The following is a 25,468-nucleotide window of genomic DNA, read 5'->3' on the forward strand; positions in this document are numbered from 1 at the left end:
GGACAGGTCTTGAAATTCTTCATTATTAAGCAAACGTTCTGTGCATGCACTGGGAGCTATTTGCCTAACCGCAGTGTTTGATCAATGGAAAAAAATCAGCAGGCCCAGCCCGTCAAAAATACAAAAATTGTAGCTTAATTATGTTTTGAGGGAACAAATGCACCAAAATAATACTATCTCCTGCCATTGCTTCAGATGAAGTGAGTGCACTAGAATGTAATCAAGGTGGCCGGAACATAGTTAGAACTTGAGGATTACAGGTCTGCATTTTTTTTTACCTCAACTGGAAATGCTGACAGCTAAAAGATGTTTTAGTTGCAGCATGACCTGTGCTAGAAGCTGTACAAATCCATAACGTATTGCGATCTCAGTGGAGCACAGCCCAAAACAAACATGTGAAAACATTGCGTCTGGTAACAAAAGTTAGAGGAGGCTACCTGAGTAGCAGAGACCAGAGTCATACCACAAGGCATGACTTAACACTTTATAATGAGACATTTATAAAATCCCGCTGAGCAATATTTAGTACATCCTTCAGCAAGTTAGGCTGCAGGGAAACCTCACATCAGTGGGTAGCTGTTAAGACAATGCCCTTAGTGAAGTCTTGCTCTAGATTCAACAGCTCAAGGCTGTGATCTCTTTCCTACCCAAAATCACGAGCACCAGGTGGAAGTGGTCAGTGGCTCACAGCCAGGCTGATCTGGCAGGCGGAGTGAGAGTGAAGTGACAGCGATTCTCCCAGACAGCTTGCTACTGGTGAACGTATTTTTCATGGTATATTCTCCTGCACATTGTTAGCATTGCTTTCTTGCAAAGTTTTTATGCCACTTCCTTTGTTTTTGTGTTGCTGATGTCAGTGTGTGCATTATGTATAGAAGTAAGTGCCCTGGCTGATCCAGCAGGAAACTACATATATAATAGTTTAGACAGTATAGGCATTTGGAATGCAGGTAGGATAGATTTTGAAAGGTCTGCCTAAAAGAGGCCTCTGAAATATCATCAGTAAATGATACCCTATGTTGCACACGGATTGGGAGTACAATAGCCAAATTCTGAATTGGGAGCAACTTCTCTGTAGAGAGACTAACATCCAGATCTATATGTTTTTTCAGCATTACCTAGGAAGTAAGAGCAAGTAGCAGGAGAAGTAAAAAGTATTACGCCTGTTTTGGTGGATCTAGGTTTTCTGCACGCTAAGAGCTCTGAATACTTTTGCTTTTTTATCTTTTTGAGAAAGTAGTTAGTTTAGTAAACTTCTTTAGTTTAATAAGGAATTCACTGTATGCAACCATCTTCAGAAACCAAACTAAACTTTGGAGATTATTGGATTTTGCTTTTTTCCCTTGGGCAGTTGAAAGAGAAGTCAGCATTTTGACTTGGCAGCAACACAAAGTTTAAAGGGTCTGTTTGTTTCCAGGATTCTAGCCTAGTACTTTTGAAAGGTTTATAATCTTCTAATACATTAAGATAAAATAATACTCATTGTCTTACAAAATTTTCAGGAAGGGGAAAGAAATTGATTACCTTCCTTAGAGATCCTGCTATTACACAAAGTTGTGTTCAACATGTTGACAGAAGTGAAGTGATAAAGCTCAATATAAGGTATTATTTAGTCATATAGTACTTCTTACTAACATGAGTGAAAATAAAACCCAAATTGCACATATATTACCCCTCTCTAAAAATGTTTAACTCCTGGTTCCATTTCTCTATTACTGCCTACTCTGCTCACTGAAATAAAAGCAGAAAATAAGGTCCTGTTCCTGCAAGGGAATCCTCTAAGTAAACATGCTTTCATGATTTAGGAGATGATAATGGTGATGTCCTGCTCCAGCCGGAGGATGGAAAAGTATGCAAAAAGAAGATTTTTTTTCATGCCTAGACCTGGTGGTACTGGAGGAACCCTCTAGTGACACATCAGACAGCGATCAGACTGCATGTTCAGGTACTGAAACCTACTAAAACCCAAAATTTCTAGTCGGATTTTGATAGTATTTGTGCTTTCATCACCAGACACCTCCTAGCACACGAAGTATGACAGCGCAGTCTCTTGCACCTCTTCTTCCTTCCCTAGGAATGAAAGGGGATTGTTTTTTTTAATACTGCATTATCCATGCTACATAACATGCTAGTGGAAGAAGCAAATTCAGTGTTCATAGTTGAAACTATTTATAAGCATTTATTCTGCAACAATAGGCTCAGGATTTGAATAGCCAGAAATGAGTATCAGAGCTGACATATGCTAGTGGCAAATGTAGGTCCTCCTGGATGGAGCAAAGCAGCCATTTTGTTTTGCCAACTGGGTTGTGTCCAAACTGAGCATCTTTTGGTGTCATACTGGACACAGCATTACCACATGTTGGCAATGCAATGCAGAAGTTGCTGAGCTCCCAATATGAGCATTATTCTACCTGAATCAAAAACAGTACCTGATGCTGTTCTCATTTGTAAAATGCATTTCTTCTCCAAAGTTGGCTAGCATGACCTTTCAGGTCTGACTTCTGCAACTGTACAGATCTAATGTTTTTGCTTCTGTTGCACACAAAACCCCATCTCCATTCCATTTGCTTTCCTTCTCAGCCTCTTCATTCCTTCTATGTTCCCACCAATGAAGGAGGAAAAAATGAAAATAGCAACTATTCCTTCAGATCTGTCCTAAAATTGCTACATCAGCATAGTTTGGCAGTACTGGTGCAGCAAGGGATTTCAAATCCTTTCCACACTGTGTACATGTGGACAGCCTGCACTTCCTTGGACAGCCTGCACTTCCTTGCTGAGCTAGCAACCTGCAGATGTAAGTAACTGACCCCCTGCTGCTTTTTCTGCCATCAAGAGCAGTATGTAGTCTCACATTATTCCTGCTCCACACTCCCCCCCCTCCCAGTTAGGCAAGACTCCTCAAACCCCTCTAAGTCATCCAGAATTCCCCTTCATATCACCATCCATTAGAAAATCTTACCTGTGTGCCTGCTTTACAGAGTAGTATAAAAAAAGAATGAGTTTACTAATCACTGTTTTACTTTTAAATGCAAGGTATCTAGAAGCATTCAGCTCTGATTACACAAGAGTAGCTTACCTATTAAGCATCTACATTTCAGAAAAGAACCACAACTTAAAATTGGAGGCAAGAAGGGCTTTAAAACACAAATATTCTGGTGGTTAGGAGTCACTAGAGTTAAAAAAAAAAAAAAAAAAAAAGAAAGAAAGAAAAAAAAAACATTCTGTAAGTGGCAACACTTAGTGTGGCTGGTGCCCGTGGCCTTAATTGGAAAATTAAAAATTAAGATGAGTAAGATGAGGGATGCCTATAATGTTTGTACATTTCACTGCATGCACTTTACCCAGGAGATTACATTATCAGAAACACACTCCCATCTGCTTCTAGGATCTCTCTTTCTGAGCAAATTAGACAAAGTTGAGCTACAAGTTGAGCTACAGAAGCAGCAAGAGGATTATTATGTAGCAGCTGAACTGAGAGAAATCTTCACAAAAATGATTTTTTACAGATGACTTGAAGAGAAATGATCCCAGTTTAAAGTGCACTTGTCACAGATACTTCAGTCAGGCTTAACAGCTAAATGAAGTCTGCACATGTTACCTGCTAACAGCTGAAGAGGTTAATGGAGACACTGGTGTGGAAAAATAAATAGAGTAGCTAACCTGATATCACCTAAGGTTTTACAATTGCCTATTCTCTACTTCTTCTGTCCAGATGAGAGACATGGCTACATCAGAACATGTAACTGGGATCTCCCTACTCTAAAACCTTTCCCTTTTCAATTGAAGAACAATCTCTTGTCAATCTTTCTTTGGGAGAGAAAGTTTTATTTGCTTCTACCCTCAAAAATGAGAGAATGCACAAAGGCGTTTACAATGTAGTCACACAAAAGAAAACCAAAGAGGTGAAGGAAGGCTGCATTCAAGCTTTAAAAACAATCAAATGTGTTTACACATCTCAAAGAAGTAACGTAGGAGGAAAGAGAAGTTTTGAATTAAAATCCCATTGAATGGGATGGCAAATCAAACAGTGACGGAAAGCAGAACCAGCAAGGTATTATCCACTGAAAGGCAAGAACATCCATGAAAATGACTAGTATATCCATTGTCACAAATGCCTTTGAGATCAGTGAGGCGGAGATATTTAGTGAGTTAGCATTGCTCAAAATCTACTAATCTCCATGAGCAGACTGAGATTCAAAGCAGACCAGAGAGCAGCCCTTTGTTAATCATAATAAAGAATTTGCTGTATTCAAATGAAGTTACAGTGAAGTGGATGCGTGCCAGTGCAGCACCAGTGTTCCAAGAGGAAAGAAAGGCAAGCTAGGAAATTATAGACCCTTCATCTCAATGTCTGCAATTTGCAAAATAAAGAATACAACAGAGGAATAAGTTTGCAAAATGCATGTGCAAATGGAGTATCATTCTCTGTAATCTAGTTGCAGATAACTAGTAGGGATAGATGGTGTTGGTTAACTAATCTCCTTTTTGACACAACTATGCTACACTTTATTAAACTTAAAATACTCAAAATAATAATCCATGTGACAGGCTGCTCACCTAATGCTCTGTTGTAAAAGAGCTTAATTCTCCTCTAAAAAGGAAATCTGTTATTCTGTTGGGAGAACTTCACACTACTGTAGAAAAACAGTAATCTAGGTCCCCAGTCTCCCATGCGTGGGGGTGCTCACAGCCGAACTTGTGAACAGCACAAGAGGCAACGTGACCACAGAAATGAACGAACAGAAAGAAAAGAATCTGGATTTTTTTCCAGGAGCCATATTGGACATTTTTATGACACTCCTCTGTATCAAGAGTAATTCTCTCAAGCCTCTTTCACATAGGCATCATGTCAGTTGGATTCCCTACTTCTTCTCTTCTCCCGTCTTGGTAAACTGCCTATGAAGAAGAGTTGTGTTCAAGGAAAAATTTCTATGAGGAAATCAATATTAGAAACACGAGTCTTGGTTTCCTCAACATCTCTGCTACCCTTCAGTGCCCTGCAGCTCTCATTCCTACTACATGATACCCTGGTTTACCACACTTCTTTTGCTAGCCTTCTGTGATTACAGCCTTTAGTCCATCCTCTTCATGCTCTGCTATTCCTGTTGCTCCTTCCATACAATGTTTTCTTGAGCCCTTCATTCTGCCTTTGTTTTCTGCTCCAAGATTTTATTTAGCTAGGTAATATGTTCCAAACAACTAACCCAGGGAAGGCAAATACTTCATTAGACTGTAGCTGCTCAAGTAAAACCTGTTATCTTGCCATCTACGGCAGACTTTTGCACTGTATTAGCATGTTTTTGACCAAACAGCTCTAACTCCAAGATGAAGGAAAGCCTCTGTGAGGACTCTGGGTCATTTCTCCCCATATTCTTGTTTTCTTTCAGGTCCCTAATCTCCTGCCTTGCTGGTCTCTTCCTTTTGCCTGGAGTAACAGGTTCATTCATATTTTTTAAATGTTTATACATAAGTAAATTTGTTCCATAAACACTGAAAGAGAATCCTCTGTGTTTGATAACACTTTCAGTACCGCAAGGTTTTCTTCTTGTTCACACAAATCACAGACTAAACATAAGGCACCTCTACCAAAGAAGGACAGCAAAATGGAATAGCTTCAGTGTTTCTAAACAAAATTCAACCAATGATAAACCAGAGAACTACTCAAAAGAACTAATAAGTTTATGCCAAAACATTACACCTGAAAAAATAAAGAGTCACAAGGAAACACTCACAACACCGCCACTTCAAAACTCAGTTTTTCCATTTTCCCAGATCTCCACTCTCAAAACCAGCCTCTTAACCACCAACCAGAGAAATAAATGAGATTTAGTATGTGAAATTTAAGATCATTTTATATTTCCTGGGAAATTTGTTGCAGTTTACGAACTAAACTTACCACAGTAGTTAGCTGTAGCTTCAATGCATTTTACACTCAGTAAGCCAATTCCACCCAAACCCTTCAATGTGTTTAATACCAAACCTTTACAATTTGTACTATGTAAAACAGCTGACTACTGGACTACAAATTACCCCAATCCGAATCACCTAGAGTTATCAAATGAGCTTTGAGTTAACCAAATTTAGGTTAAAAAAAACATGAGATGTGATCAAACATAGTTTCAGTCACTTTACATGCTTATTTCTCAACTGTCTACTTGTATCAGATTTCCAAGCTGTTTTCCACAAATAATGCTTACGCACGCTTTATTTATGTCTTCTCTGAAAAGGAAGCTGAAACTCTTGTATGATCTTCTGTTTTCAGCAATTGGGGCTTTAAAATGATTATTTAAAATCGGTTATAAAAACTCATTATTGGAAAGACCACACTTTACAAGCAGAACAGAGAGGGGAGGAGGGAACGATGTTTGCAGTGGTGGTGCATAAGGGAGCCTGAGGCAGAGCCCGGCCTCGTCCCTCTACCATCGCGGAGGAAATACGCAGCTACAAATAGCGGCCCGGCAGCACCCTTACCGGGCCCGGCCCGGCCCCGGCTCACGCCGCACACCGGCCGCACCCGGGGGCCCAGGGCTCACGACTCCCATTTTCGGACGAAGCACCCGCACCCGCGGCCAGCGCCGCTCGCCCCCTGCAAGGGCCGCGGCGAGCGGCACCGCCTTCCCCCGAGCGCGCCGGGCGCCGCCCTCCGCTCGGCGCCCCCGCTCCCGCCCCCCGAGTTGCTGCGCAACGGGCCCCCCGCGCCCCGCCGCGGCGCCAACGGCCCGCGCGCGCCGCCGGCAGCTGGGCCGCGGCCCGGAGGGCGGGCGCGCATGGCGGCCCAGCTGACAGGGCCGCACATGTTTACGGGCAGCGCGCTGCCGGCAGGCGGAGAAATCCGAGGCAAAAGCCGAACAGGATCGCGGGCGGGAGCATGGATCAAGGGCTGCGGAGGCGGCAGGGCTCTCCCACGCGCGGGGTTAGCAGCGCGAGCGGCTGCGGGGAGGGGGGGAGCGGCGCTCCGGCTGCCCGGGCACCTGCCTGCGCTCGTCCGTAGTGTGACAGCAAACGGCCTGTGCCTAGAGGGCAGGAGTCCGTTTTCCGAGCGAGGCGTCCGTGCCTGTGTCTTTGCAGCTCTGTGGTGGTTTATGGGGGAGAGCAGGGTGTGAGAGGCAGGAGGTCAAGCAGATTGCCCGTGTCTGCATGGGGGAGGCCGTCCCCAAAAGGGAACCGAGGAGTTGAGCAAAAGAAATAATCTGCAGTTAACTTTTTGTGATTTTTTTATTGAGGTGAAAATGGAGCCATCAAAACCTTTAGCGTTTCTGAAGACTCCTAAGGAGTTGAATAGGAAGGGCACCTCCAGAAAATCTTCCAGCAAGGAACATTTTGGAGCAACAAAACAAAAATCAGCTTTAATGAGCACTATGTACTCATTAGGAAATGGGAATATACAACCCAAAATGCAGGATGGTTCCTGTTCTTCAGCTGGTGACCCAGCTTGCAGCTGATACTTACCAAGATGATCAAAACAAAATTGCTTAAAATTGTACCTCTTGCTTAATTCGTTGGATTACATATTTTTATTGCTGACATTGTCTGACAGCTATGTATTTTTTCTTCAGTTTTACAGATTTGTGGTGGAGTTTCAATGTAAAACGTCAGTCTGTAAGTACTGCTTTGTGTGGTCCTGTAATATTTATGTTTTCCTGAGTGTATGATCTAATTGGCTCATTTTGAAAGAAGAAGACATTTTTTTCGTCTGCTACCTTTGCAAATTCAACCTTGACTTTAAGAATCAAACTGACTTCTTCCATACTTCACTAAGAAAGAGGAAGTGCCCAGTCTTGCAATTTTTTTAACATGTTTAATTTAACTTACCAGGGAAGTCCCACCTAAATTAAGACAATTAATGAATACAGTTATTTAAAATAATATTTCAGTGACCATCTTTCTGTATCCTTCTTTTAATTCTGATGTCACTATTAACACACATTGCTGTTACTACACGAGTGAATATGAGCAACTTTCAAAACCTCCAAATAGCTTTTATATATATACTTTCTAGCATGTGCTTAAGCATTTGCATGACAGGCCTATGTTTTCTGCCTCTGTGCTCTCAATATAGACTGGAAAAATGCAAAATGCCTTTTTTTTTTTTTTGTCCTGTGCTACTTTTGTTAAGAAAGAGTATTTCCCACCTCTTTCTCTTTTTTCCCCCTGGTGGTCACTCTAGACTAATAATGTAGAAAAAGTTTTGGTCTTATTTTACTAAATCATCCTATAATCTCTCTGAGTAGTTAATTTGAAAAAAAGGTGAACCATAGTCATTATGTTATTTCTATCATGAAACTGATGAGCTGACCAATTCTTCTGGGAAACAAAGCTTTTTAAGAGACATAAATCTGTGTAAGTTCTGTGAAATAAATTATTGACACAGTTAACAACAGAAAACATTGGGGATGGGTTTTAAAAAAGACGTGCCATTCTAGCTGATGTTCATTCTCTCACAGTCCAAGGACTGACTACCAGGAATTCCTTTCTGTACCAGTAGGATTATTTAGAACTAGTAAATGTTTCAGAGCAGTAACTGAAAGGAGTAACGCTTAATTGCTGATGAATTTTGCTGCTTCATTCCGACGCACGGCTGGCATTGGAACCTCCTTCAAGCAAAAAATACAGCCTCGACTGCAGGGTGAAATTTTGCTGCACAACAGCCAGACGCAGAAGTGACCTTGTGCTCCCCACTCCGTTGATGAGTGGGGCAGAGGAATGTCACAGAAGCGATGATTTTGCTCACTGAGAAGGAGGTCGGAAGGTTGCCACCTCTCCTTTTGAGCAGCATCTGGTAGACAATTTTCTGCCTAATATTGTCAATCATTCCCTTGTTCTTGAAGGTGCCTGACTGTCCTCCCAGCTGGAGTGAGAACTTCAATGATCACTATACAGCAAAACAAATGCAAAGTTTACAAAGGGTGTGTGGAGAAGGCAGGTCCCCAAATAAAGAAGTTGGCAGGGGCTCAAATGCCTGGGATTATGAGAGGAGTGGAACACACACATGATTAGTGCACATGCTGGTTTGAATACTAAGGCTCAAACATACATTTTTTGCACACTAAAAAATGAAAAGTGAATGACTACTTGAACGGGTTATGTTATAAAAAATGTGATTAAATGTGCAGAAAATTGAGGGTTTCTTTGCTTGTTACTGCTGCTATACTTTTTAAAGGCAAGAAACTGAAGCCTGCCATCGGTCTGGGAAGAGATAGGAGAAGAGGGGATCTTGCCTCTAGTGATAAAAAGCTGGCATTTGTGGACAAGGGGAAAAATTATTCAGAGACTAAAGAAAATGAATCAAGAATTGCATTCTTTCCTTGCAGGCACACTTAAAAAAAAAGGGGGGGGGGGGATTCTGCTTGGTCCAGCAAAATAAATACATGCTGCAATATATTTGCCTGCTCCTCTGAGCACAAAAAGTGCACCCTCACCTTAGAATGGCTAGTGCTTGCTGCTTGCTGGCTGCTTTTGTAGCTGGCTGATCGTGCTCTCTCACAGACGCAGTTTTAGGACCAGCAAGCGAGGTGCTTACTGAGTAGTGCTTCCCTGAGCATTAGGGAAGAGTCTGTTTTTCAAAGCGAAAGGGATTCTTTCCCCAACTTTGTACCAGGCAAGCTTCAGTCGTGATCACACTGTAAAGTAACAGCAGCTCAATGGAACAGAACATCAAATGGAGGAGTAAATAATTATACTAGAAATGAGAGAAGTACTTAGCTGAAAAATGGACTGTGTAAAATGTCTGGAAAAAATATATATCATAAGAAAACTCTATCAGAAATGTATCTGTGTAGATTAGTTGAGTCAGTGCCAGGGAAAGCTAGTGTTCTGTGGTTAGTACATAGAATTGCTCAGAGGATTTACTGAGAGAAGTCAGACTAATTATTCAAGATGAACTGCAAAGCTGTCGCTTTAATTGGTGGTCACAGATTGTTCTAGAAGAACTTTTGGAGGGCTGTATATATATGTTTATATATTTATCAGTCTGTCATATTTTATCTATAGATCTTTATATAGAGAGATACCTATTTGCTGGCAATATGAACTGATTGCTAAGGAGAAAGGCAGGCAAGTATCTGGAGCACTTCTTGTATGATGGAAAGCTGTATACACAAAAGGAGTGTGAATGTGCACATTAACTTCTTATGAGCTTAGAAATCATTGACATGTAAAGAGTTATTATTACAGCCGCAGCCTATACTTTTGTTAGAGGCACATTATGCTGCAGTACAGTCATCAGATATCCCTGTTTAGCTAGGTGTTACCATATTATCCTGTATATCACAAGAATTTACTAGATGTCAGGAAGTGGCTGTGTGCCAAAGTTGTTCAGTGGTTCATCCCAAGAGTGCCAAGACAGAGTCTGAGGGGAAAAAAATGGTGACAGTGGATTATGGTTTATATCTGACTTAACTATCTGTGAATTTAGGAGAATAAAGATATTGAAGAGTATTGTTATCTAGAACTCACTGACTGTTTAGAAAACTTTCTCATAGCACAACTTCTCTGAGAAGCCCTAAAGGACAGTATGTGTTCAGGTATCCATACTATTCCTACTGCATGTCAGACAGACTGAAAGAAATAGAGCAAACAGTCATTTCTTTCCTTTGCTTTTATCACACACTGTGAGAGAAGTTATTCTTACTACAGCTCCAATCTGGCTCGCCTGGGAAGTGCTAGAAATCTTTAACCAATCTGTTGTAGAGTTGTCAACACTGGCTTCTCATTGCATTTGATAACCTAGCAGGAGTAAAAAGCTTCAGCAGCTCAGATTACAAATCAAAAATAAATATTCTTCTGCGAATCCCTTCTTGGATGGCCCTGCCCACCTCCCCAGTGAACTTTGGACTATTCTTCCTTTTCCTTCCTGACCCCAAAGCTATTCTTCCGTGTCTCCTTTCCACCAGGATTTGGTTACACCCTTCCTCCTTCACCCTGCACAGCTGTTCCAGAGCAGCCTCTTGATCTGCAGGGCTTTGAGAGCCGAGACCTGCTGCAGTCCCTGGGGACAGCAGGCAGCACCCAGGACATGAAGCAACCTCTGCAGATGGACCAAGGCCCCCTCCTGCAGGCCGGCAGCCTGGGATGCTTCCTCATCTCTGGAGGAACCTTCCTGGGCCTCTTTCCTCCCCCTCCTGCCACATGCTCCCAAACCAGAGAAATACTTCATCACCCAGTTAGTAATTTTTGAAACAATTATTGTTAAACTGACAAGTAAAAGCCTGATCATTGGTTCACAATATCTGCTTTTACTTTCATCCACTGAAACATTAGACCAGGAGGTGTCAAGTCATCTCTATCTGACAGCGAGTGCGGGAAATAACCTGACGAACAATCTGAACACAAAGTTCAAAACGGTGAATTCTGAGGTTTCATTAAAGCTAACAAGCATGTTCTGGTTTGTTCAGGCCCAAGCATACTTTTTTATTTTCTGCAGGCGATCGTGTGGTCCCAGTTTTATTCTTTGTGCTCTTCATGCTAGCACATATAATCCAATTTAGTGATAATGCATCCATTGTATCTATCACTTATAATTTTGATTGTTTGTGCTACATTAAAACAGATACTTGAAGAACTCTGTGCAGCATCTCTAGATTTATCCTAGTACAAGTCAGGTAGGAATGTGACCTTCAATATCATTATAATTTAGAATACTGTGAATTTAGGCCACCACAGAAGATCACAGTTAGTTTGAAGTGGTATTCAAATAATATGTATTTGAAATACTTTGAATAATATGAGGTATTTGAGTAATTGCATTTCTAGGTATCTATAGCTTTGAGGTATAAGTGTGAAGGAACCAAGAATACCATTTAAATTCATGGTGGAATTCATGTTTAAGGCAAACCTTAAGCATAACTTTTGTCTTCATGATTAATTTTGAATTCAGCATAGAAATAAAACTAAAAAGAATTTATCCATTGCCAGATTTTTCACAAATTCATCCTTTGTGCAGCTTCAGCTTAAAAAAATCACAATTGATCCACTAACCAGGTCTTACAAAGCTAAATATCTGGCAGAAAAAAAGAGAAGACTGAATCTCTCTCCTAGGACAGCTGTTTTCAAACTTGCAAAATTTCAAGTGGACAGATTCTTACCAACGCACCTGCAGGCATACCATAAGCTTTGGCTAGAGTTTTGCTAAGCTTCGGTATAAAATGGCCTGAACCAACGTTCACTGTAACTGATAAAAACCACAGTGAAACGTCTGGAAATATCACTTCTGGATGTGTGGGGAAATAATACTGGAAAATCTGTTACACTAGAATCTGTCAGTGATTTTGTCATGGATCTTTTCCAGAAATATAAAGTCTCTGGAAACTCTGAAAGAATGAAGGAAAACAACTGGTTTGTGGCGCAGGGTTTTTTCAAAAAACAGAAATTATGAAGAAAATTGAAACAACTTCCATAGTTACCCATGAAAAGTAAATTCATTATCAAAAATAACTTCATTATTTCTGTAAGAATGGGTACTATGTTATCTATAATTTACTGCATAGAAAGCACTGCATGTGATATTTCAAAATGAATAGAAATCATTAGGCTTGGCAGTGACAAATTAACCTAGTATTAGAAGTGAAGTTTGGCTCCATGCTGACATATTATGTGTACATTTGGCCTGTTAACACGTGTCTAAAGCAGAGTGCATGTGGAGAAAGATATTAAACACTGAAAATGGAATTACTATAATTGACTTGTAAACAGAAAAAGAAGGGTGTGTATATATATATAAAAGAGTCAGGAATAAAATGTAAATGAAGATTTAAAATATTTCTAGAGAAAAAGGTTAGGAAAAGCATGTGACATCCCTGAGAATTGTAATCTAATCTCAGGAGGCTGCAGCAAATAGTATAGAAGCCATGCAGAAACATATGTGTTACTGCAACAACTTAAAACTCTAAGTTTTTAAACAAAGTAATTTAATTTAAAAAATTTAGAAAGGTATTTGAAATCTTAAAGTGCAGAAGCACTAAAAGTGCAGAAGTACTACAATTTAAGCATCAGATTTTTCTTCCCCATAACCATCCTGGTTCATTTTGTTTTCAGCAAACTGTAGAGAGCTCGGGTTCAGCTTGTCATCTAAAAAACAACGGTCTGTTCTCAGCTGTTTTTCCGAAAGTCCCATTTTTTCCGTTTCAGATACGGGGCGGGGAGGGGGCAGGAACCTTTTGCCCTGCGGGCAGCTTGGGGGCTCCCCAGGCCCGCCACCTCGCCAGGCCCGGCCCGGCGCGACGCCGGCTGCTCCCTCGGGCCGCGGCGCCGGGTCCCCCGGGCCGAGAGCGGGGCACCCCCTCTGCAAGGGGACAAGCGCCCGCGGTCCCTCGGCGCGGCTGTGCGCGGCAGGGGCAGAGCCGGCCGGGGCCGGGGCGGCGGCGGGGGGGGGGGCTGGCGCCCCGTGAGCCCCAGCTTATCCGGGCCTCGCCGGACCGGCGCGGCGCGCGGGCGCAGCTCGGCGGAGGGAGCGCGGCCTCCGGCGTCCCGCGCAGTGACTGGCGGAGCCGCGGACGGCGGGAATCCAGTCCGGGTTTTGGTGCCGGGGACCATCGGGCTGCGGGGCAGGGCGAGCGGGAGCGCAGCCGGCTCGCTCCGCGCCCCGACAGCCGCGCAGCGCCGCGCAGGCCGGCGGAGCAGGGCGGCCGGAGCAGGTGGGCGAGCGGCGGGGCGGCCGCGCCGGCAGCGGGCTCGCCTGGCCGCGCCCGCGGGCCCCCATGGCCGCGGCGCGCCCGCCGCACACACCCACCGCCGCCCGCCGGTGAGCGCCGCCGCCGCCCCTTCGGCTCGGCGCTGCCTCGGCGCGCCCGCGGCGGGGCCGCTGCCCGCAGGTTGCGCTGAGCGCGGCGGGAGGGGCCGCGCCGCGCCGGGCGGAGGCACCATGCAGGCGCGGCGCCTGGCCAAGCGCTCCAGCATGGGCAGCCGGCGGCTGAGCGCGGGGCCGGCGGCCGCGCAGGCGGAGGGGGGCCGGCCGCCCAAGCCCGAGAGCGCCTGGAGGCCGCCCCGGCGGGAGGGCTCCGCCGCGGCGCTGGAGGAGGAGGACGAGGACGAGGACGTGGTGGTGGAGGTGGAGGAGGAAGAGGAGGAGGAGGAAGGCGGCGTCGCGAGCCCCCCCCCGCCGCCGAGCGGCCACGGCAAAGGCCCCGTCAGGGGAAGCCTGAAGGTGCGTCCCGGCACGGCGGGAGGCGGGAGGCGGGAGCCGGGCCCGGCCCGGGGGCGGCGGGTGCCGGCTGCCCGGCGGCGGGGGCGCGGGGCGGGGCGGGGCAGGCCGGTGCTCCGCGCCGGACCGGGGAGGCGGTTGGAGCGGCCGCCCCGCCCCGCCCGCGCGCGTGCGGGTGCCGGGGGGGGGGGGGGGGGGGCGCGGCCGCCCCGCGCTCAACAAGTGCCGGACAAAGCGGCTGTGGCCGGCGGCGAGTGGGGGAAGCGCGCTGCTCCGCGTCGGCGGCGCGGTAGTTGCGAGGGGTGGGCTGACCCCCGGGGCGCTGGGGCAGCCTGCCTCTCTCTGCCTCTCTCTGCCTCTCTCTGCCTCTCTCTGCCTCTCTCTGCCTCTCTCTGCCTCTCTCTGCCTCTCTCTGCCTCTCTCTGCCTCTCTCTGCCTCTCTCTCTTTTTTTTTTTAACCCTGAAAAAAATTAACGTTTTGGCAAAAACTGAGAGGCGGCAGGGGGAGAGTCGAAATGGTCCGTGCTGTGGTTAATATATATGTGTAGGGAGTTGCTGATACGTGAAGGAGTTTGAGTATCGAGACTAAATAAATTGTTGGTTAAAGTGCATGGTGCAAGGCTTGTTAGGATGGTGGCGATGGCGCAAGGTGCCAACTTGGCTGTTCTCGAAGGTTTTTTTCAGGAGTAGAGTTGGACCTGTGTGTGTGTGCATGTGTGTTACCTGGTACACAGTGCCAGGAGGGGTGCTGGGGGAATCCTACAGTTAGAAGGCAACCACAGTAAGGATACTTAAATAAGTGGCTTAAGTGATATTTTTGCTTTGTAACCACATTTATGAAAAGTTTCTAAGTGTTGGAATACTGTGCAGAGGCCTAATTCTAACCAGATTATTTGGTTACTCTGAATTAGGTGCTGAATGCTCGCAGGCAGAGATCCTGCAAATTTAGGCTTAAGTATTTTATCATGAGGGATTTTCTGTAGTTATTATTCCCTTGGGATAACCCAGGGTGGTGGAGTTCAGTCTATGCACAGGTCTACAGAGGATTCATGTGCTAGATATGCAGTGCTTATGGATAATAGATGTGTGTGAAAGTGCAAAGGATATCCATTTTGATTTTTTTTTAATAGTATATGTAATAATACTTAATTAACAGGAGATAGAGGTAGCTTTGTTGCAATGCCATGTTGACACTGGAGTCTTCTGTGTATCCACAAGAAAAGCAAAAGTTACCGTTTGTATTTAATAGGAAAAGAAAGTAATGCAGAATTCTCAAATGGAGAACGGTAATCTGAAATACCAGTCAGATTACGTAGCTATAATCTGCATGTAATATGGGTTATCTGAATATACTGTTCTTTCTGTCAGCACTCATCGCACTTCTGAATAGTAGATCTCTTAATAAAAGTTAAGGTAGTTGGGGTTTCTCTCTTGCGCTTAAGAGCATATGTACACGTAAGAACATGTACTTACTTCCCTGGAAAGTAAATCTGCCTCATAGATGAGATCACTGGAGTAATGTGCATTAGGCTACTTTTAGTATACAGAATAGACTCTCAAATCTTCTGTGCACTGTAGTTCAATAAATAGATGCTGGTATTTACTGTCTTTGGAAGAATATTTCTGACTGTCATGACATGCTCAATTTTTGGTTCCAGTATTTACACTTCTAAGTACCGTAAAGAATGGAAAATGTTATAATTTAAGATTTTAAAGAAATTAAAGTATCTTTGCTTTGTGTTTATTTCTTTAGGGAATGATAGTGTAGGAGTGTAGGAAAGCTTGATCTAAGAATTCTTTTAAACAGTTTTAAAGGAAAAGATTAAAAGTGAATGAAGTGGATAAAAATGAATGCAGAGAGCTGACTGCAAAACTACGAGAGCATAATAGGCCTTGCGCAATATGTCTGTCGTCAGTCGAACTGGATTCTTGGCAGATGGGGAACTGACAGGATCAGGAGCATTTGACTCCCTGACCCTGGACTTCTGAGTTCGGGTCTGTGGACAAAAGTGAGCTGAATTGATATGCGCTGTTGAGAAAGTGCATTAATTGATAAGAGTGTCCAATATACTGCAGAGCAAGAGTAGTCCTGAAGAGCTTTAGAGTTAAGGCAGACTTGAAAACAAAGTGATTCAAGTACTGTTTTTAGAATATACTCTCTCCGCATAATGCAATTAGAAAGAAGCATGCAATGTTTTGTTGTGCGGCGTAGATAGAGGTGGCTCACGTGTATACATGTGACCTCTATGCCCTTTGGTAGAATGGCATTTTAGGTCTAAAGACTCATGGACTTTTCACAAAATCACTTCCTCAGTGTGCACCACAGTAGCCCAGTTCAGTGTGGGTAAAAGCGTGGGTGAGTGTATTGTAGAGCCTGCACTGGAACGAATAATTTAAAAAGGTGCCTGAGTGTTCAGCGCACATCAAGATGAAGAGTATTTGTGCTATCAAGTCTCACAGCCATGTTTTCTCCAGTGCAGGGAAGTCTGCTGTGTACCCTGCGTAGTTGCACCAGTTTCTGTCACTCTAAAATATGTGGAGAGAGATAGGAAGCAGTAGTTCCTAAAGACAAGTCTTATGTTTCCAATTTCTGAAGTCTTGGAAGGAAGGTATAGATAAAAATGAGACAGAGACAGAGAAGGCCAATACAGGGCTTGTGGCAGACAAAAATGCTTCTTTGTATCGCTGTAGCCACATAATATTATATAACCTAGAATTCAGCTTAATCCACGTGGAAGTGGGCTTGGTTTTGCCCATCTAGCAAAGTGAAATTTGTAACACCTTCAGAGTGCAGGTCTGTTAAAGATTTCTGAGTGGGGATGGCAGGTGTTGGTAGGAGCCTGGACTAAGTCCAGTGAAAATTATGCTTTTGGATGTGATTTCCTGTTAGATAAAAAGGTTGTGTAATATATAGAATGTAGAAGAATCTCCAAAGTTTGTCTGGAAGAAATTGGATGGCTGCTATTTATATGTGTTGTTTTGCATGGTTGCATTCTCTTTCTTCTTCTTTGCTTCTTTTTCTGCACTCTTTCTAAAGCCCAGTATGAATTCATTATTGGCCTTTAATTCAAAAGTTCAGATTTAGTGTTTGAATGGATTATAGGCTCATACTTGGGCAGAAGGAACTTTTTGCTTGATTAGCAAAGGCTATTTAATTTAGCTTTCCTATGTGCATGCAAATATATTCTAACAGGCTGTTTGCAAGATGCAAAATTCTTTAGATACCAGATTTACTCAGTGTCAGAAAGATCTCAAAAACCCATGAGGAACTTGCATACAAACCTAAGAGTAAGCTGAAATGTTCTCTCTTAGACTAATAATGGTGATAACTGGTAGTATTAATGAAAATGAATTTTAATGTCAGAACTGCTGATCTTGGAGCCTGTTATGTGAGGCTTTATACAAACAGAGAGCAAACAGATAATCTGTATAATCCCTCTTCTGTAGAGTTGAAGAGTAGTACAAGAGAGAGCAAATGGCTACTGGTAGACAGTGGAAGACAAGGAAACAGTAGGACAGCATAGACAGATTAAAACCAGTAGCTCAGCCATGTTTTTGTGAGTAAATAAACATTTAATTTTTAAGTTTCAAATGCCATTCGGTTTCCTGCTGTCCTTGGGTGAAATCCTGGCTAGTGAAGTTGGTGTGGAAACTGTGCAACTAGACTTGTTTTTATTTTTCCTGATTAAAAATAAAAAAGTTTATACATAGTATGTGTGAGTGGAGGCAGAGAGATGGGGGTGGTGAGATTGTAAGTTTTTTTTTTTTCTCTCTCCACTTTCCCATTAAAAAGAATGAACAGAAATAATTTGCTGTTTTTTAAATGCAATTTAATTTTTTTGGTTTTTTTTTTTGGGGGGGGGGGGGGGGGCAAAGACCAGACATAACCATTTTGCCCATAAAAGGAACTGTATTTGAAAACTGTGGCTATGTGAGAATAAAGAGGTATAATGGATCCACTATCTTTTTTGATCCTTATTTGTTAGAATGTTTGTAGTCTAGAATGAATTCAGTTTAGAATGACCAATTAATTACCTTTGTGTATGCAGTATATACCATTAGACAGATACATGCTGCTCCATCTTTTTGTATTTGAGAACTAAATGTTGCAGCAATGTTTTTCATGGACTAATCATCAACATTTGTAATATGATGCCTGGCCTGGCCCTGTGCTGGTCTTCGTAACTTTGCTTCTTGATCTGAGTTCACCAGGAAGCCTAATGGGTCTGCAGCTCTCCTTTGTACACTCAAATCCTATGCTATCATCTATTTTCCCAGCTGTTAAATTTGATCACTGAAGTGTGCTGGGGTTTCTGAGTGCACCAAGGAGATCTTTAAAGACTGTGGGATAAACCTGTGTCTCAAACTGTGCCACTTGGACACATCAAAGATTTGGAGTTTTGCTGCTCGGGCAGTAGAGAGCATGCTGGTCCCAGCTGGCGTCTGCTCTGTAAATACTGTTGTGGATTGAGCAATGGTGTAGTTTTTGTTTGTTTTTTGTTTGTTCGTTTTGTTTTCCCTCAGGATGAGAATGCCTGTTGGCTTTCTGATCCTTACCCTTGAGTATTTTTAATACTTTTAAGTGATTTATTGAATGACTTGTGGCTAAAAGTAGTAAGCAGCTCGGCCGTTCCTATTGCTTAAGATCAACCAAATGAATAGAGAAGAATGCTGGGCTAAGAGAAACTGCTATTAGTATCTTTGTTTATTTGTGAAGATTAAACGGCGAATGTGAAGTAAATAAGAAGAGTGTGCATTAGCTCCTGTGGTGTGCTCATCAGCTTAGATTTCATGGACTTGTGTTGTCATCTTTAACTGTAGGATGTTGCGGAACAGAGTGTGTAAGAATTCGATGTTAGTAGTGATGAACAAGCTGTAATTTGATCACTTTCACCATTTTGGCAACTTGCCAAACTTTCCAATCTGAAATGATGATTGTGGTGACATTTGTCTCATTGTATTAAAAAGTACATGTGTGGGTGGTATTTATTGTTTGACAACAAAACTAATGACAGGAAACTGAACAAATTCTGTTTGAACTTCAGATAAAAATGCAGATCTTCTTACTATCATTTTTAAAAAGGACAAAGAATCAAACTTCCATAAAATCCTAACCAAGCTGAAGTTGGTGGGAAAAATCCCACTAGTATAAGCAGAACTGGAACTTAGCCCAATTACATAACCACATGTGTGAATCCGTTAGTCTCCTAAAAATTATTAGGGTTGCTGTGGAAAGGTTTTAAGTATTGCTTCAAACCACAGGGGACAGTTATGATCATTGGACAAAGAATCCAAGAAAAGGTAAAATGCCTCAATGATTAGCTGCTGAAGTGTGAAATTTTATAGCTCATCATTTTACCATCTTTAGTGTATTTTTTTAACATAATGGCAAAAAGGTTACTTGAACTTTAGATAGGCAATGCAATTATGATAAGCAGTCATAAGATTGGATGGTTACTTAAAATTTCCTGCTTCAGCAGATAAAGTGGCTAATGTTTGCATCATAGTGATATAGAGAAGAAATTTTACAATAACCTTATATAAATGGGACATTGTAAAGTTTTTGAGCTAAATATTTGGGCTAATGTGACCTTTTATACATACACACGCATCCCTTTGAAACAACCAAAAGAACTATATTTGGATTAAAAATGCCTTTGATTGCACTTTTTTGCAAGTCCTTTTTTAATTAATTGTAACTAATGTAAGTACTGTCAAAGGAAAAAACGGAAACTATTTTATTACTGTAAAAGATTTCTAAAGAAAATACTCGAGTATAGTTCTTGTTGCTGTTATGATCTAGAGTAGTGGTTCCTCACAGTTTACTAGTGCTAGGTAAGGCTGTGGAAAATGATCCTCAGCTGGCTTACAGATCTCTATGAAAAAAAGCAAAAAATTAGTAAGAATGAAGTGGTGATTGCTGGGGATTTACAGTGATGCTTTCCTTCAAAATGTGTGGGCACAATTATCCTAGCTTAGTGTGGGAGGAAAAGTAGTTTGTTTTTCTGTTCATCCTGGTGGCTCCCTCTGCTGGGGCAGCAGACGGGCCTTGGCAGGACAGGCTGCTTTGTGCTCTGGGCCCTGGGTAAAACCAGGAGGTGGTGTTTGAGGAAGCCTGGTGAGCTGGTTCAGTACCTCATCAGCACCGAAAGCGTTAAAGCATTCGCCTTTCCATCTTCCCTTCTTTATCCGACTCCAGCTATGCAGCTGTGCACTGGTCACTGGTTACCTGTGCGTGTGCCAGAATTCGTTGGGTTCCTCTGTGAGCTGCTTTAACTTACTGAAACAGTGGGAAGCAAGTACAGCAAAAAATCTATAGCGTGGTTGGTTGGTTTGGTGGGTTTTTTTGTTTATTTGTTTGTTTTGGTGGTGGTTCTAATGAGTTAAAGGTGGCTGGTGGTAGGACTTGTCAAGCACCTTGCCTAGTGCAAGGGAAAAGGTGTGACCTCACAGATAAGGCACAGAGAACAAGGCGAAGGAAAGGGAGAAAAGGGAGCGAGCCTTCCTGCCTTTGAGCTGACCAGCTGGGCTGCTCACAGACTTACATTGGGTTTGGGGTTCTTTGTGAAGGCTTTTCTCCCAGGAGGCCTACTGTCGCATCCTTCTAGTCCTTCCTGCCTTTGAGCTGACCAGCTGGGCTGCTCACAGACTTACATTGGGTTTGGGGTTCTTCGTGAAGGCTTTCCTCCCAGGAGGCCTACTGTCGCATCCTTCTAGTTCGCAGTGGTTTGGTAGGGGGTTGGTTTCTCGAGTAACTGAGGAGGCTAAGGTCATGTTTGAGTTCTGGATGTTCCCACTAGTGTTGTTCTGTGGCTTCCAGGGATAACTGCTGTTGATCGGTGGTCTCACGTGAGATCAAACTCTTCGATCCTGCTTCTCTGTGTAGATAAATGAACATCTCTACTGACACCTCTCCCCCTCTGAGGGGAAAACTGGGAATGCTTTTATCTGGAGCCAAACACAGCTTTGGGAGAAGCTCTTAACTGGTAGCCATGCTCCTTGTTCATCTCCTTTAACGATCATGCTTTCTACTTCCAGAGTCTAGATCAGTTAGAGGAGGTAAAAATGTGTGCATAATACTGATCTTGCAATATCTCATTCTGGTAAGGATCAGCACTGGCCCATGTAGCTTTCATTCACAGTGCCTATTTCATCCGGAAGTGACAGCAGCTGATACAACTGAGAACTTCCTCAGTTTTATTTTACTGCAGTCCCATCATTTAAAAAAATATTTGAGTGAAGACTCTTTTTCCATCTTGTTTGGACAAATAGATGAAAATTTCATGCCCTTATAGGGGTTCTTCCATCTGCAGTCTCTCCTTAGCTGACATCCTTTAAAATCAGGTGACAGCTTCTGACATCAGAAATCACACACCTCTTCATACCTTGTTTGAAAGAGATCTTGAAAGTTAATATGCCTTTCTTTCCACTAGTGATACTCACTATCTATATCTATCCAAACAGAGTGGGAAAGCTTCCACTGCAGATGAAAAACACAAGTGTGCAATACACCTGATGTAATTGTACTCACTAATTACAGCTTTTAATTGTAACTAATAACTGTAGCAGAAATAAGAGCAAAAATATTTGGATTTTAACAAACTTCCCTGCTACCCCACAATAATACACTAATTTTTTTAGTCCCAGTTTCAATTTTGCCAAACTTTCCCAGAGATGGACAGACAGACATAGGTGCATCCTGTTCTTCTGTTCTTTACTGCCCTTTGGCCAGCCCAGTCTGCACAGTTTCTGTCCCTCTTGCATCCTGCGCACAGCCCAAGCCAAGTCCTTTGTGTACCCCGACAGCGTTACAGACTGCTAAAACATATTCACATGGCATGGGATGGCAGGTGCTGGAGAGGTGAGAAGACCATATTGTATCACAGGGTACTTTCCGAGTCACAAAACCAGGCATGTGTGCTGCTTGGAGAAAATGCGATCATTGGATTAGTTAATTTTAAACTCGCTGTTTGTGAAACCAATAATTGGAAGACCAGTTACGGCTTCCCATCCATGGCTAGCCAAGTCCCTTTTAACTTGCATCCTGTGGAATACCCTGGAGTTCAATGGTAAGCACATTTAGCGGTGCTTAAAATGCAATAAAAAGATTGCTGAATGAAAAAATGAAACTGTTTCTGGCAAATACCATCCTTCACTTTCCTTCTGTTTAAGGCTTTCCAGCCTAGCTTCTAATATGATCCTTAACTTTCCTTCTGTTTAAGGCTTTCCAGCCTAGATTCTAACTTTTTAGATATTTAGGGGCAGTGCGTTTTTGCAGGTTGGTTTGTTTTCTTTTTAAAAAAAGGAAGATAGGGCTTAAGTGCTCTTCTGAGATCCTTCCAGAAATTTCTGTTTATGGCAGCAGACTCAAAGTGAAATCCAGCTATCCAAGTTTTCAGAACTCTGGATGGGAAGAAGGACTTCTGGGGGTTTGGATCCACAGGTAATCCACTTCCATATGCAGAATATCCAAAATTCAGAGCGTTGGAGGTTTGTTTTTTGTTTTTTTAATTGTAAACATTGCAACCAAATTCTGAAGATGAACTTATTCAATGATTAGTATTAATAATCATTAGGAATAATTTTATTTTGTAATTATCATTGTAATCTGATTTTCTTAGACATGATGGCATGTATATTTATTTTTGTAGGAAACTTGTTAAGGTTGTGCTTCAGATGGAAAAGGAAACTGCCATGCTTTCACATCTTTATCCCTGTGATCATGTGACAGAGGGAAAAAAGGCTATACTATGTGTGAATTAGTTTAGAACCAAAAAAGATGTATGAGAACATCCATGAATTCCTAGTTTTCCTCTCTCTCCCTCCCCGTCTTATTACCAGCCCTCTCTCCAGCTTCACTGACTTCTATGCTGCTTTCATCAGTTCTTGCAGAAAGTTTTGTGCACGAAACAGCATTTCAGATGTCTTAAGTTGATGATTGTTCTATATGGGGTACAAGAGCTACCCAGATGAGTATCAGATTTTCAGATGTGGGTATGGGCTTATAGGTATGGGTGAGTGTTTTGGTCATTCATCTGTACATATGCTGTATAATTCAGGAGTACCTTATGCTGGTGCTGGGGGATACACTTTTTCCAGGTAAATTATGTATAGCCAGATTAGTGCAGACATACACGTTAAAATGAAAGGATAGAAGCTTCTTGCTTACTCCAGCTGTTGCTGTCTAGCACCATTATGAATCCTTCCAGCATAAACGTTTAGATTTGTATTTTAATATTAAAAAAAAAAATCTACTCTAGACAGTTTTGTATTCAGTCAAATGATGGAGATACAGACTTTGCCCTAGCCGGGTTGAAAATGAATACTGTGATCCCACTTACCTATTGGAGAGAACACTTACAGTGACCTTAAAATGCATCATCTTTCGTATTGTTAGAGAGCAGCAGTTTACAAATGCTTAAAGTGATTAGATTGACACAGTTTATGTGTAATGAGCAACCACTCATGAAGCAAGCAATTAAATGCAAAGTATACTCCAAAATGTAATAATACATTGAAATTCAGGGCAGAGCATTTCCCAGCATCGTTACAACAATCTGTCTTATCTCTTTGTATTCATGTATGAATAGAGATTTATAGTGGAATGGAAATTTGGTTTGTACAACACAGTCTTTCCTTCCAGTGATAATGCAGTTTTGGGGTGGAAAAATGAGATTCTTTTTACATAAAGAACTCTTAAAAGAGAACTTGAACTGAAAATACTGTATGAATTAGTAAGAATAAACCAAAACCTTTGTCCTTCCAGGGATTTAATTTAAATATATGTATTTTTTACTTGTGTCATGTTATCTTGGTGGTAACTTCAGTGTTTCTCATTGGTGCTTGTTGTATTTTGCTGTGAACTTTACTCATGATTTTTCTCTAATGTTCAGAAAATGGGTAGAATTGTCCTTATCCCAGAGCATAACCTCATTGTTGCAGATAGGGCTGTGCCTGAAAATAGGCTTACAGCTATTGATCTCTCATTTTGGCTGAACTTTTAAAATGTGTATGATATTAAATATATTCATTTCATTATTTTGTATGCATTAATACTTCCCATTAATACTGCTAGACTGAAATATATTGATTCCTATTTCCCCTTTCCCATCAAGCTATGTTTTTATTCTGTAGTGGATCAAAAATGGTGTTAAAGCCTTGTTTAAAAAAATCTCATGACTTTTGTTTTCTTATCAGACTGAATTTTTATGAGTGGTCCATAACACACAGCATGGTTATGTCTATTTTAGAAAATGGAAACAGATGGTCATAAAGCCAGGATGGAATAATTGCCTGTAAAAAAACAATAGAGACGTTTTGCAGGTTGGCCAGTACTAAACTGTCTTGTGGCTACTATTGTCTTTACTATTAATTAAAAGTTTTTGTGTGTGTGTGTAATTAGACCAACTAATTATGTAGTAACTCAAATAGAAATTAAGAATTCCCATCTTCAACTGTATCATGTTGACAGCTATATAGTTTTAATGTAAATCCATCTGGGACTCAGAATGAAGTTAAAATGTTTTATTGTGGACAATGTAGATTTATTGCAAATGGGGACAGTGTGTTGGGTGATTATCTGTTTAAAAAAAAAAAGGCAGAGGGGAAAAAAAAAGCCCAAGACTGGAAAACAACTAGTGTAGCTTATAAGAGATCTTGTTGGTTCTTGGAGTGAAGTCACGTGGGGGCTGAAATCCACTTACAGCCTGTTTGGATGCCAGTTGAAATGATGGAAGTATAATTTTAGGGTTGAGAGAGACAAAAGGAAGTTTGGGGGAAAAAAAAAGTGGAAACATGGCATCAAGAAGGTTAAGATGCAGGTGTTTTCTTTAAGCAGCTAGTTTCCCAAAGCATATTCCCACTAGGACATTTTTTTACGAATTCTGGATGCAGTAAAGTTTCATACAGATACTTCTCTCTCCCCATGTAAGATATTTTTTATAAGTTTTAGACATACTTTTTCTTTTATAAAATGAGCTCTTTAATCTATGTGAAATAAACATAATGGTGTAAATAGGCTACAGTCTCAAGATTATTTAATTTACCCAGGCTGAGTCCTGGGATTCAGACTGTGCAGAGAGGGCTTTCTCAGGCATGCTTTAGGCCTTCCACAGTCCCGATAGACATGTGAAAAAAAATACAAGTTAGCCAGTGTCCCCAGAAGGTCGGAGTGGCCTGCTGGGCTCTCGCTCCCGTCCTGCTGCCTGACAGTAGGACATAAGCTCTGTTCTGCAAAGCTGCTGTTTGCTGCCTTGTTTCTTGGCAGACAGATGCGATCACACGTGCGGCCAGATTTTCAGCTGGCGTAAATTAATGTAGCATCACTGAAGA

General features: G+C 42.1%; 1 protein-coding gene and 1 long non-coding RNA gene across 4 annotated transcripts in view; both read left to right on the plus strand.

The window, feature by feature from the left end:
• The first annotated feature begins 7,060 nt into the window (after positions 1-7,060).
• Positions 7,061-11,473, plus strand: LOC112983522 (uncharacterized). The gene is made up of 2 exons (XR_003259250.2): positions 7,061-7,599; positions 10,893-11,473. It is a non-coding gene; the product is annotated as an uncharacterized LOC112983522 (long non-coding RNA).
• A 2,274-nt stretch (positions 11,474-13,747) lies between these two features.
• Positions 13,748-25,468, plus strand: part of ZNF704 (zinc finger protein 704) — a 90,484-nt gene continuing 78,763 nt past the window's right edge. Inside the window, exon 1 of one of the 3 annotated variants that reach the window (XM_064507365.1) lies at positions 13,748-14,140. In XM_064507365.1, the coding sequence (XP_064363435.1) occupies positions 13,859-14,140 (282 nt within the window). In that variant the 5' untranslated portion in view covers positions 13,748-13,858. Of the gene's footprint in view, positions 14,141-15,866; positions 17,426-21,761; positions 22,581-25,468 lie in introns of those variants that run through there. The other 2 variants (XM_064507366.1, XM_026100678.2) reach the window with 2 other exon arrangements.

This window comes from Dromaius novaehollandiae, chromosome 2 (assembly GCF_036370855.1).
Source record: "Dromaius novaehollandiae isolate bDroNov1 chromosome 2, bDroNov1.hap1, whole genome shotgun sequence".
In the NCBI taxonomy this organism is placed as follows: domain Eukaryota; kingdom Metazoa; phylum Chordata; class Aves; order Casuariiformes; family Dromaiidae; genus Dromaius; species Dromaius novaehollandiae.